The sequence below is a fragment of the Mixophyes fleayi genome, chromosome 2, assembly GCF_038048845.1.
Source record: "Mixophyes fleayi isolate aMixFle1 chromosome 2, aMixFle1.hap1, whole genome shotgun sequence".
Classification (NCBI taxonomy): domain Eukaryota; kingdom Metazoa; phylum Chordata; class Amphibia; order Anura; family Limnodynastidae; genus Mixophyes; species Mixophyes fleayi.
The window spans coordinates 160,847,452-160,862,099 of record NC_134403.1 but is presented as its reverse complement, the minus strand read 5'-3'; the positions used below and the strand labels follow the sequence as shown (position 1 = coordinate 160,862,099).

The 14,648-nt window shown below is 39.7% G+C and overlaps 1 protein-coding gene across 1 annotated transcript in view; it reads left to right on the top strand.

The window, feature by feature from the left end:
• IMPG2 (interphotoreceptor matrix proteoglycan 2) overlaps positions 1 to 10,860 on the top strand; it is a 70,953-nt gene extending 60,093 nt beyond the window's left edge. The window contains exons 19-21 of the mRNA XM_075194879.1: positions 3,864 to 3,943; positions 6,201 to 6,261; positions 7,522 to 10,860. Of these exons, the coding sequence (XP_075050980.1) occupies positions 3,864 to 3,943; positions 6,201 to 6,240 (120 nt within the window). The 3' untranslated portion in view covers positions 6,241 to 6,261; positions 7,522 to 10,860. The remainder of the gene's footprint in view (positions 1 to 3,863; positions 3,944 to 6,200; positions 6,262 to 7,521) is intronic.
• Positions 10,861 to 14,648: the final 3,788 nt, after the last annotated feature.

The following is a 14,648-nucleotide window of genomic DNA, read 5'->3' as shown; positions in this document are numbered from 1 at the left end:
TGATCTGGCCCATTTTCGTTTCCCATCTGTTTCACGCTGACCTTGGTAACCAATGGGTTGCCGCATATTTTTTTCTCTGTTTTGGCTGCACAGCTTCTGTGTTTCACTTTGGTGCCTTTAGTACTTTATAAGATGCTTGTTAGCCACGCATGTTGTTACTTGATAAAGATCTTATGAGTGATTAAAACAGCTGCTGTTGGTGCTTTTAGCCATCGGGTATGCATAAATAAAGAACGATACAGTGGAAAGAAAAAGTATGTGATCCCTTTGGAATTATATGGCCACAAAATGTGATCTGATCTTCATCTAAAGTCACAAGAATAGACAAACAGTCTGCTTAAACTAATAACACACACACACACACACACACACACACACACACACACACACACACACACACACACACTACAGTACTTTTCTTCTCTATATTAAATACATCTTTGAACCCCTAAGCTAATGAATTCTAACAAATAAATTGGCGTGAGGAGTTACCTTACTTGGAGTCCAATCAATGAGACAAGATTATAGGTGTTGGTTAGAGCTGCCCTTTGCTATAAAAACCACTGACAAATTGGAGTTTGCTATTCACAGGAATCTTTGCCTGATGTGAATCATGTCTCGAACAAATGAGATCTAAGTTTTAAGATTAAGAATTGTGGACTTGCATAAAGCTGGAAAGAGTTACAGAAGTTTATTAAAAGTCTTCAAGTTCATCAGTCCATAATAAGACAAATTGTCTATAAATGGAGACAGTTCAGCATTGTTGCCACTGTCCCTAGGAGTGCCTATCCTGCAATGAACCCTGCAAGAGTACAACACAGATTGCTCTAAGAGGGTAAGAATAATCCTAGAGTGTCAGCTAAAGATTCACAGAAATCTCTGCAACTTGCAAACATATCTGTTCACAAGTCTACAATGCATAAAACACTGACCACGAATGGTGTTCATGGGAGGACACCATGGAAGAAGCCACTGCTGTCCCCAAAACAATGCTGCACATCTGAAGTTCACTAAAGGCATTTGGATATTCCACATTGCTACTGGCAAAATGTTCTATGATGAAATGAAAAGTTAGTAGGTTTGGAAGGAACATACAACACTATGGAGTATATTTACTAAGATTCTCAACATTTTGACACTTTTTTTTAAAATGACAATTTTGTTAAAGGCAAAACCCATCTGGTTTTGTCCTTAATAAAATGACTGTTTTACAAAAGGACAGCAAAGTACCAAGAATCACCGTTTTGTCTGAACCATCACTTAGTAAATATACCCCTATGAGTGGAGAAAAAAGCATAAGAGCGTCAAAACCTTATCTGAACTGTGCAGTATAATGAAGGGCGCATCATGGTTTGGTGCTGCTTTGCTGACTCAGGGCCTGGACTGTTTGCTCTCATTGACAGAAAAATTATTTCCAAAGTTTATCAAGACATTTTGCAGGAGAATATAAGGCTAGCTGTCCGTCAACTGACGCTCCACAGAAGTTGGGTGATGCAACAGGACAACGATCCAAAAGACAGCAGAAGTCAACAATGGAATGGCTTCAACAGAAGAAAATTAGACATCTGGGGGTAAAATTATCAAGCTGCGGGTTTAAAAAAGTGGAGATGTTGCCTATAGCAACCAATCAGATTCTAGCTTTATTATGTAAAATGTTTTGAAATAAATGATAAGTACAATCTGATTGGTTGCTATAGGCAACATCTCCACTTTTTCAAACCTGCAGCTTGATAAATTTAACCCTGGAGTCAGAATCTTGTCCTCAATCCAATTGAGATGCTATGGCATGACCTGAAGAAAGTGGTTCACACCAGACATATAAAGAATATTGTTGAACTGATTCGTCCAAAATGCCTCCTGACCATTGTGCAGGTGAGATCCATAGCTACAGGAAAGGTTTAGTTCAGGAGATTGCTGCCAAAGGAGGGTCAACCAGTTATTAAATCCAAGAGTTCACATAGTTTTTCCACCTAAAGACATCAAAACGTATAATTGTGTATTCTTAGTTTAAGCAGACTGTGTTTGTCTATTCATGTGACTTAGATGAAGATCAGATCACATTTTATGACCACTTTATACAGAAGTCCAGGTAATTCCAAAGGGTTCACATACTTTTTCTTGCCACTGTATGTTTTGATCTGCTGGCTTGCTGGTCAGTCACCAGAGAGCCCACGCTGACTCCTGTCCACTGCCAAAAGTGCCTACAATGGGCATGTGAGTGCCAGAACTGGGCAATGGAATATGGGTGGAATTGTTTCCAAGAGTTTTTATTGACAACAGCAGTTAATAACTCTTACAAGTATAAAGTAGTACATACTTGCCAACTCTCCCGGATTGTCCGGGAGACTCCCGCATTTTGCGAGAGTCTCCCGGACGAGTGTGGCAATCTCCCTGATAGGAAGGGGGAAAAATTTAGTTTAAACGCCGCGATTCACCCGGAATCGCGGCGTTTAGCCCCGCCCCCACTGTAAAATGACGCGATTTGCGTCATTCCGTCACGGAGGCGGGGCCAAAATGACGCGATTTCGCAGCCCCGCCCCCTGCACGCCCACGTCCCAGCCGGCATCTCCCGGAAAAAGAAAAAAAAATGTTGGCAAGTATGAAGTAGTAATGTAGCTTATCTGAACCATTATCTCTTATGGAAGCTGCAACAGGTCTGAACCAGACTGCGACACTGAGGTTTTTAACTGCTGTTGTGAATAAATACTCCTGAAAACAATTCCACACGTGTGGCCACTTGTTGCGGCTCTTTAGCTGTTGTTATAGGTGTATATCTTACTTATCCATTAGATTTGGGCCTTATTGGAGACTGGCCTATGATGATTACAGATAAACCTTATTTCATCTCTTAATTATACACAGTTTATTTTGGAAATATTTAATTCATGGTGTTTAGTAATACTAAACTATGGGGCCGATTCAATTCTGCCACGATTAACATGACGTTAGCAGTATTAACGTTAATACAGTAATTTTAACCTGGATTTCATCTCGCAGCTCAGGGAGCCACAAGTAAAACTCCAGTGTTCAAATTACCATATTAAGGGTAATTATGTGCAGTTTTACCGTAATAACGGTAATACTGGTAACACCGCGTTATTCCCTGCAGAATTCAATTTGGCCCCTATGAGCGCTGTCTGGCTCTATTTGTGTATATGTATGTATGTATGTATGTATGTATGTATGTATGTATGTGTATATGTATGTATGTATGTATGTATGTGTGTATATGTATGTATGTGTGTATATGTATGTGTATATATATATATATATATATATATATATATATATATATATATATATATATATATATATAGTTAATAATTGTAATTGACCACTTAATTTCGAAACATGTTTCTGTACACATTGTTGTTATCGTTTTATGTATGAAGCGCCAGATTAAGAAATCTTAAGACAGCTGCTGGCAATCATGACTATTCTGCACCATTTATCTGAACTGAAGGCTTTTGCTTTTGTGCTGCATGGGCAATTCATTGCAAATGAATTATTGAATGAATGTCAATGAACTATATATAGAATTATTGTCTGACTTGGATTTTGATCTTTTCATTTTTGTATGATTAAATGGACCATATATGAGAACATATAATAATATAAGTAAGACTGGTGGCAATCTGTGCTATATGCAAGTAAGTAGAGAGTGCTAATGCTGAGTTTAATGCACAAAGTGCCCCTCTACCACTGGCCTTATGTGGCTGCAGGATTTACAGGATTTAGGACTTGTATAGCGTCCCTTTGTTATTAGTAAATATATCCTGTATATCCTGCATAATCACTGCAGTAAGGTGATTGGCTATCAATGATTAATTCTAATCATTTTCTGTTATGCAATTTTTTTCTAGGAAATTCAGGACAGAATTCGAATAATAGAACTGTATGCAAAAGATCGCCAGTTTGCTGACTTTGTGAGGCAGCATCAAATGTAAGATACATATTTCCTCACTTCAGATTGCCTCATATTACCTTTATAACTCATACTGGTTTTAAAAGTTCACACTTTTCAGTTATGGGCTAGAAATTAATCTTAAACATTGGGAACAATGAAAACTTTACAAAATTGACTGTGCAATTCTCAAATAGCTCTACTGTGGTTTTTATTTACTCCATTGACATTCATGTCTTCCAGTGTTTCCACTAGTCTCCTCCCGTGTACCTATATACACTACAGTCTTTACAATTTTTTAAACTCCCTCAACATGAATAACACTTCACTTTTCTCAGTCTTACCAAGCCCACGTCCTTGGTGTCATACTTGACTTGACCCTCTACTTTATTCATCACATCCAGTCTTTCTCCCCACCTCCTCATCATCTCCCACCTTGACTTCTGCAACTTCCTGACATTCCTCTCGCCCATCTATTCCCACTTTAATCCACCTTAAAGGCCTCAGCAAGATTGATCTTCCTCTTTCGCTGCAACATATCTGTCGCACCAGTTTGCAAATCCCTACTCTAGCGTCCTATTTTCTCCAGATTTCAATTCAAATTACTCACCTTTTCTCTGGTAGCCATTTCTCACGTGCCGTCACTTACTTATAGAATTCGCTACCATTCCCAATCAGACTCTCCCACAGCTTTAAAATCCTTAAAGGCTCTCTGAAACCCATCTCTTTATTACAGCTTACCCTAGTCCGACCAATACTATTCATGCTAAAGCACGCTCACATCTGTACCACTCTCAACTCTGAGCCACACTCTTGTTTCAGCTCTGCCCCATTCCAATAAGAATGCAAACTCTCTCATGATCAGGGCCCTATCTACACTTTGTTTTCAGGTCTGCATTTATTTTGCCTACCTTGCTTGTCCCTGTTTTATTTATGTCCTGTTTTTCCCACTATCTGGCACTGCAGAGCACTGTGGCTCCTTGCATTATGTTGTGTCATTTGTACACAACTGCAGAGAAGAGCCGGGTTACATGGAGGTTAAATGGAATTGAAAAAGTATGCAATGGAACTGTTGTAGGCATACTTCCCAACATTTCAAATAGTCAAACTCACACTTTAGGCTCAGTAAATTTTAATTACATAAGCACAAACAATATAAAACACTAAAACTCTCAATAGAATGTACAGACAATATGATTGTTAGAATCTTGGCATTCAACAAATAACAGCAGGAGTCATTACATTTGTATATTTATAATGATCTGCTACTTATAATTCGAGCAGGGCGATGGCTAATGAACACTTATCTTAAATGCAAGACATAACTGGCAAGAGTGTGGCCCATGTTTTCCTGCACTAAAAATAAACGTAATTTTGTGTATTATATACTGAGCTTAATACTAAATACTGCTACTACTTATTACTAGAGACGCTCGTGCTCGGTTTTCTGAAAACCGAACCCACCCGAACTTAGGGGATCCGAGTAGGCTCGCGAACCGGTTTGGTACTTTTGCGCGTCCTCGGATCTGAATCGAGGCAAAACGTCATTGTTGCGTTGTTGGTATTTGATTCCATAAGTACCTCCCTCCCCAGGAGATCCAGTGCAATTGCTCACACAGAAACAGGACGGGCAGCAGTATTCTTGTCACCTGACAAAAATTGACTGGAAATGACTGAAATTAATGTTATTGAGGTTAATAATAACAAAAAAAGAGCCAAATTATGTGATTTTAGCAAAAAAAAAAAAATCATGGTTTTAGAAAAAAGTGATCCAAAATCAAAACACGCGAGGGCGGTTTTGCCAAAACACGAAGGTAATCCAGATCCAAAACCAAAACCGAAACATGGGGGTCAGTGAACATCTCTACTTATTACTACTTATGTTTACAGTTCACTTGTTCACTGAAACAATCAAAAGAGTTAAAACTACTCTTCAGGGTCAATATGGAAAAAAAAACACTACTTTGTAGGTAAATAGACTTCTGGGTAAAGTAAATGAGATTATCCAGAAGTCAGTTCTCCTGAATAGTTGTAGCTTATTTGCATAGTTCCTAATTGAACATTTTACACTAGAAAATTTTATTTATGCAAAAGCACTCATTCTCAGTCAGAAGTCTTGTAATTATACATTTTTATATCTTTAATTGAATGGCTGCATATTGTCTACAGCAAGATGTGGCAGAAATAAATTTTGTTAATTTTTATTAAATTGTACAGTACACCAACTGAATGCTATACAATTCCATGGTTATTCTATTTATCCTAATTCAATTATGTATTTCTATTCTATTAACAGGTCTGTGGATAATGTCAAGAATGCAAATCCAACAAATTAATTGTTCATTTTTTTACTTCAGGTAAATCCAACAAATTATATTGTTAGAATTATTGTGTCATTTTAACTACCATGCAAATTTATAGGGCCTGATTCATTATGGGAAGTAAAGCAAGCAACATGAGTAACTTTGCACTTTGGCAAAACCATGTTGCATTGGAGGGGGAGCTAAATTTAAAATGTGGAACAGATTTGCAATTGGCATAGGCCATGTCCTTGATTAACTTCTAATATCTGTGTAAAAATAAAGCTATCAAGTAATTGTGTCCTAAATGGAAAAACAGCCCGTATTTTCTTTATGTGCAAAATAATAAACTAATTTGCACCCCTTGCATTGTAACATGGTTTTGTCCAGGAGAAAACTCATTTTTTCCTTACTTTCCATAACTCTCTATCTGTTTAAATAACATTGGCCCTACAGTGAATTTGAAAGAAATCTGTGAAAATGAAGTCTAAAGAGCATTCCAAGAAAATTATAAAATCTGTCCCCACATTTTAAATTTTCTCCCCTCCAATGCAGCATGGTTTTGCCCAGGTGAAAAGTTACTATTTTTTTTTGCTTTACATTCCTTAATGAATCAGGCCTATAAGGTCTAATTGAAAGCCAATTGTTAGGGCAAAATCTTTTTGTTTTTTTAAAGAAAAAGAAAAGGAAAATATGTAAACTTGGAGCTTCCACAGCACAGGGCTTGAATGCTTATGCAGGCAGCATTTTTCATTTTTTAAAAAATAAATAAATATGCAGACAAATAATGAATTATGAGTTCGAAAATTTACTTTACGAGCCTGCTGGTCTGCAGTACAAATGCTGTCTGTGTGCCATTTGTAATACAGACAAATCTGTTGACGTTTTGTTGACTTTTGCAAGCCATTGGATTTTATATATAGCACTTGATGCTCTATCACCTGGTAAAGTTCTCATGCTAACTTCTATAGCTCCAATCCAGCCCACTTTTGTATGTGATTTTGTTCATTTACAGATTCAGTCTTCAAAGAATGTTCATTCACTCTCAATATATCATACATTGTATGTTCTTTTTAATTGGATAAATAGCTAACATTTGACATGCAACATATTTGCACAGTAACACTGAGTACTCTATTTATTTAGCGGATAAATAATGGCTTAAAAATATCCTGATATGAAAATACAATCACTATATAGGCACAGCTATAATATTATGTTTAAAAACTTCTGAAAATCCCTTTAATTAAAATAGTTGTTATTGATATGCTACATAACTAACCATGCCCCTTTCCTTTCTACTCTTTTGTGTTTTAGGAATGGATGGAAGTATTTGAGTCAACACATGACATTTTGCCATTACAGTAGAAATGAGTTACCTCGTGTTGTGCTAAGAGCAGTTTATGCCAGAATTGTAAATATTTAGCACATAAAGACATTCACATATTATATTGAATGATGATTTGATTACCAGTAGGAAAACAAATGTTTGTAATATTTTTTTTTAACAATAGTGGTTCACTTTCACTTACCTCTGTAAATGTGGTTATCTTCACAATGGTATATTTGTTTTGTTGATTTTGCAATTACAAAAGATGAGTATGTTTTGTATAATATATGCAAATGTATATAGGAATGGCTGTTTTGTGTCATACTTAGCACATGAGCAAAGAGTCCATAGGTGAAATTTTAGATATTACTAACAATGTTTGTAACACATGTCTGTGTCATCTGCCTTCTAATATACATCAGCCATTAGATGGTAAGCTCCATAGAATGCTAATATTCCCTGACAGGAAACTGTACATGAGAAAGGTCAGTATAACATGATACAGAAAGCAAGTTAGTTAATAACTTTAAGTCCAGAAATCTTTAACATTTATGGTTAGTGTCACTGGTTTAGGGGGACATTTTACTAAGGCACAATTTTCAAATCACAAAATCACTATAGAAGTCACTCAAACCTCCAAAAATTGTAAAAATTACTGAAACCACTGACAGGGGGTATTCCATGAATGATTTGATTTAATGAATTAACAAAGGTCAAGTTCTGGCGCTCATATGCCCACTGTAGGTGCGTTCGGCGGTGGACAAGGGTCAGCATGGGCACTCTGACTGGTCTACGGCTACGCAGCTCCATACGAAGCAAACTGTGTTCTGTCACCTTTCTGTCATAGCCATCAACCTTTTCACCAATTTGTGCTACAGTATCTCTTCTGTGGTGTTGGACCAGATGGGCTAGCCCCCCCCCCCCCCCCCTGTGCATCAATGAGTCTTGGGCACCCATGACCCTGTTGCCGGTTCACAAGTTGCCCTTCTTTGGACCACTTTTGGTAGGTACAAACCACTGTATATCGGGAACACCCCACAAGACCTGCCATTTTTAAAGAAGACCCAGTCGACTAGCCATCACAATTTGGCCCTTGTCAAAGTCACTCAGATCCATTTTTCCTGCTTCCAGCACATCCACTTCAAGAACTGACTTTACACTTGCTGACTAATACATCCATTCCTTGACAGGTGCCATTGTAACAAGATAATAAATGTTATTAACTTCACTTGTCAGCTGTTTTAATGTTGTGGCTGATCGGTGTATTAGTCAAGATCAGTTATTAATACCTGGACAATAAAATAGAATTTACTTTTAACACATGCAAGTTATGACTTTTGTTAATTTAAGGCAATTTATAGATCATTATTAAAATCCATACTTAAACAGGAAAATACTACAACTACTACTAATAATAATAATTCAGGAAGGATATCTCTGTGAAATGTAAACTGTCAGACAGTCAACATGCTCAGGCAATAATGATAACTGGTAAAACCTAATGTTCCCATAGTATGCTGAGGGTCATTCAGAGTTTGACGTGCATTTATATTAAAATATACATTTTCATACTGAGCGTATGCACCGCATGGAGATTCCGCCGCAGCTTACACTTGCAAATCCTTACGAATGAAGATAGGAAGTGGTGGCCACAGGTAGGCAGTACAGTAAGGATGTGTTCAGATGATTGAAACTAAATCAGAGGTGGACTCAGCTGCAGATACCCCTGTCAGGAGGCGAATGTGTTGCGGGTGCTCGAACCCTAGTGCAAGGTTTGTGCTGATTATGAGGATCACCGCAACAGTGTTACCTTTGCAGTGTAAAAAATATTAATAAATATAAAAACAGTGTGGTCCACCACAAAAGTGGTCTAAGCACCAGCGTTCATAACTGGACTGGTTGTTGATAATTTGTGGAACAACAGCATGAGATCACCTTGCAAAATCAAACAAGTAGCAGACTATGATAGGCAGGGCTGGTCACACTATAACAGAGAATCCTGCAGCGTGGGTCCACCTGTCATAGTTGGACACAGTTCCAGCCTGTCTGGCACAGGGCTAAATTTGCTAGGGAAATCAGGGTGTCAAAAAATGCAGCGCTCTCTGCCCCTAGGAAAAAATAGCCCTGTACTGAAAGGATTGGTGCTCTCCTGAGGCACTATTGGTCCTATCGAGAGCCATAAACTGCTTGGGCATGCTGGCACTTTTAAAACTGCTTATCCATGGTGCTTGTAAAACTGCATGCCCATAGCTGCCAGAGCCTGCTGGTTTTTGTAGAACTATTGGCATCACTACTGGATCATGATATGCTTAAAACAGACGCATTTAACATACATTGCTCAGTCTTGCCTAGGTGAAACGCCGATTAAACACTTGCATTATTTTTTGTGGCACACATTGTATGTGCACATTTTGGACACAAATGCATCCTGCTCTGCATGAGGCCCCGAGAATAAAAATCCATTGACACAGTAATCTATGCAGCTAATGGTATTGGAAGGTTTATTAAACTGTGCATAATGCTCTTAGGAATTATTTGTTTTTTTCTAACCAAATGCTACATTTTAACCCACAAAGCTGTACGCAACTGTATGTTTGTTTTTTTTGCTCCATGTTTTCTTTTGTTTATGTACTTTAATTCTTAAGGTGTGCCTTTTGTATTGGTAACCCACTGTTGTTCATGTTTTTCATATATATATAGAGAGAGAGAGGGTGCACTTCATCAAGTCTTTTCAATTGCAATACACTGTAAAATATTAATATTGAATATTGTAACTTGACAGTAGTCACACACCTCAATGAAATATGTTGTATTGTTGGATTGGGTCTCATTACCAGACATTTTATCATCTTTCTCCCCACCCAATTTATACCTAGAAATTAACTTATATCTTATTATAAAAGTGTGTTTAGTGGAAAATTATACATATATAGTGTTATAATTTTACTGTAAATGATGCTGCATAATCAGACAGACAGTCCAACATAAACTTGATGAATGTTATCCAATGACTCCATTGATACATTTCTTTTTTGTCTTAGACCATAGTGCATTCACTATGTATTAGGGATACTATAACTACTACATGCTGAAATTTTTCTGTTTTTGTATTTTGATATCAATTTCAAATATATTTGCTTAATAGGAAAGTCTCTGTCAGTGTCTCAATCTATTGTAAGTGCATGCCTTATTGTTCAGACACTTGAAACATAATTGGTTAAAGTATATTATTTAGATTATACATTCATCATCAAAGTATTGCATACATCTCTTTAGATGAAGCATTGTTCAGATGTAACACTTTAAAAAATAAATTCTTATAAAAATGTGTGTTATCCATTATTCTCATCTGAACTGAACATATGTTGTTTGTTATTACCCTCCCTGATAGCTATTTCTAAAGGCTGAATCACAGCTATATGTCAGTGTATTTTTATATCTGTAAAGTCATACCTCCCAAATTTGGAAATTTTCAAATCAGGCGGGTATGGTTACGCTATGCTTAGGGTGTACCCAGTGCTGCCATTAAAATATGTGGGACCCAGTACAAATGAAACAGGCAGGGTCCCCCCATAGGGGACTCTCCTGTCCTCTGGCCTCGTGGACATAGAGGTGAAGGTGTGGCAGGTATGCTGGAGGAGTAGATAGTCTGCAGGCTGGAGCTGAGTTGAAGCCCAGGTAAAGCTAAGAATCCTGAGAGCTGGATATCAGATGGTTGTGGTAATTGGCAGGAGCGTACAGAGGTTCAGGTAAGCTGTGAAGGTTTGGAGCTGGATCACAGGTGGTGTAATAATCTGCAGTCAGAGGAGCGTACAAAGGTCCAGGTAAGCTGGGAAGCTTTGAATCAGGATCACAGGTGGTGTAAGAGTCTGCAGGCATAGAATTAAATGAGCCACAGGGAGCCAGGTATGAACAGACAGTGAGACTCAAAGATCAAAGAGGGACTCAGGTGCCTTAAATAGTTTAATAGGCATAATGCCTTAACCAATGGCTGGGGGGTAAAGTTGATAAAAGACAGGTCTGTGCATGCGCAGACCCGAATCTAAAATGGCCATGTGGGAATCACGGCACTCAGCGCCGAAGAGAAGGACGGCGGGAGCACAGAGGTAAGCGCACCAGACCCTTGGGTGGTCTGTGGGTCCGGTGTGTGACACTTCTCCACATGACCATTTAAACTTATAGACTTCTTGAGACTGTCACTGGTGAGATATAGTGAAAAATGCAGACTGTCTGTGTCACACACAGATTTATTGTAGAGTGCTCCTTCCTTGAATCGACATACAGCGGCGGCACGAAGATGAGTGTCACATGAGGTCACACCATCACTTTGCTGCTGCCAGGATAAGTGTTGGTGAGTACTGTGGTGGGACTGGACCCCTTACTGTAGTACCCCCTGTAACCCCCTGATGGAGGCATTGGGTGTACCACAAATTCCAGGGGCATGTCTAGAACTTTGAAAGCAATAGTCCTCCATCAACCTCCCTCTGCTCCATTAAAAAAGACCCCTACATACCACATTTCAGTGGCAGATGTGCACATGGTACCAGTTCACTACTGTACTGCTGTCTCTGACTGGCAGAGAGTGGGACATATTGCCCAACATCCAAAAGTCCAACTGTTGGGATGACAGGAACCTTCAATCTGGGACTATGCTGTCTAAACTGGGACAGCTTGCAGGTATGGTTATGTCAGTAAGTGCATTTTAATAAAATGTTTATATTCAGGTCTGGATTTAGCATTAGGCACATTGGGAATCAGAGACTTAAAGGCAAAGCAGTTCTAATCTATGTCCAGGATCACCAGGAAAGTTAAGTAGGCATCCATATGTACTGAGCGCTGATTTCACAATGTGAGGATGGAGCAATTTCCACTAGTGGCAAAAGCAAGGAGCAATTAATTGAAGCTCTTGTGCAGAGAGATCAGCTTGAAGTTGTAGATGTGTGCCAGGAAGGACACAGCCAGGATTCAGAAGCGGATCTGACTGTGGATATTGCTCAAAACAGTGGACTGTTATTTTCGGATGATGCTAATAGTACATGTGTGGACACTGTTATGGACGTTTATTTGCAAACTGCCCTAAAATATTTGGGCCCATCGGACATTACAACTAAAATTCAACTTATACAGCACTTCCAGGAGAAGGAAACTGCAGAACGCCAGCGCCAGGTTGCGGAGAGACACGCTGCTATGGAGTCAGCGCAGCGCCAGGCAGAGAGAGAAGCTGCCAAGCGAGAGGCAGAGAGGAGATACCAGCTGGAGCTTGCCAAGCTCCAACGCCAGCCAGAAGCCAGAGAGGCTGGTATCAGCAGACCCTGTCCAGAGAATTTCCCTGAATTGGAAAAAGATGGGGATTTGGATGCTTTCTTGCGAGGATTTGAAAAAACTTGCAGACAGTATGGACTGCACAAAGATCAGTGGGCACAGTATTTAACCCCTGGTTTGCGAGGGAAAGCATCAGAGGCCTTTGCAGATCTTCCCCCTGAGATGGACGGAGATTGTGTGGCAATCAAAAGTGCCCTGTTGCAGCGTTTTAACATTACGCCAGAGGCACACAGGCAGAAATTCCGCAATTTAAAACGCAGTGCCTCTGACACTTATTCAGGACTTGTGGTCCAACTGTCTGCTTCCTCCAAATAGTGGATTGAAGGGTTAAAGATCACCACCTTTAATGCTCTGAAAGATTTGATGATCCAGGAGCAGTTTCTCACTTTGTGCCCAGCTGATGTGAAGGAATGGGTAGTAGATCGGGACCCTGAATCATCTGCGGAAGCCACTAGACTGGCTGACAAATATACTGTCACCCGGACACCTGCAGCTAAAAGAGGGACTTTTGCAGCAGAGTAGTCTGTCTGGAAAGGAGGACGGCCAGGAGGATCAATGCCACCCCCCTCAGCGCAATCACCCACTGTTTCTTCATTTTTTGGGGAGGGTAGGGGCAAACCCTGTTTTGGGAGACACCCACTGATGTTTTGTGTGCAACCAGGTGGGGCACATCAGTACCGTCTGTCCAGAAAAGAAGACCACTTCACCCTCCTCTGGGGGGTGTACCTTTCCTGAAATCACCTCCAGCTGTCCTATGTGTTGCTGGACCACAAGGGGGCTGGAAGGACAACCTGCAAACAGTCACTGTGGGTGACAAGGTATCTGTGGGGTTAAGAGACACTGGTGCGGATATTACGCTAGTGCTTTTAGAACTGGTATGGTTAGAGAACTTCATTACAGGAAAGTGTATTTCTGTGCAAGGGGTGGGTAGATTTCACCTTACTTTGCCTGTGGCCAAGGTTTACCATGATTGGGGTGCTGGAAGAGGTCTAAGAGATGCAGAGGTCTCGGATAATATGCCTGTAAATGTGTTACTGGGAACAGATTTAGAAAGGATGCTGTCTCAGTATGTCTCTAATTATGATGTTAATGCCACACCTGTTACTGTGTCAGAATTTCCTGAGAGTAAACACGTTTTTTCCCAGGCACCAGGATGTGACAGGGAGAGGGTATCTTCTATTGTACCTGAGTAAGGATGATAATGCCAAAAGTAGCATTAGAATCTGCACATGTTCTTCCACTGACATCTTGTCATGAGGTAGGGAAAGATGACAGTGTTACTGCAAATATTGACATTGATTCTGGTGTAGATATTATGCTTGCTAGAAATGGGACAGATGACCACGTGATTAATTATGTTGTGTTAGAGAAAGGCAATGTTTCTACCCAAGTAATATGCTCAGAAGATAGGGTACAGGTTAAATGGGAGGGAGGGCAGAGTGAAACTGTGTATTCTATACCTGAACCAGCTGTACTCAGGGATGTTGAGAATGTGGGTGAGACATATAGTTCTGACCAAAGGAAAATAGCAAGTAACAGCAATCACTACATTGATGCTGGGACCTGTAGTTCGAATATTCCCCACTCAGATCTACACCTGAATTCTGACCAATCACCTGAGTTTTCTATAGAGACAGGTGGGTCAGTTGCTAGCCCACACTCACTTAGTCAGCCATCTAACAGCTTAGAGGAGGTAGATGAGGGGCCCACACTCCCTGTTATACTATACCCCATATAGATGAGTCCAAAGAGGAGGGGAGTGTCCTGTCCAATAGCTCCCCGGATAAGAATT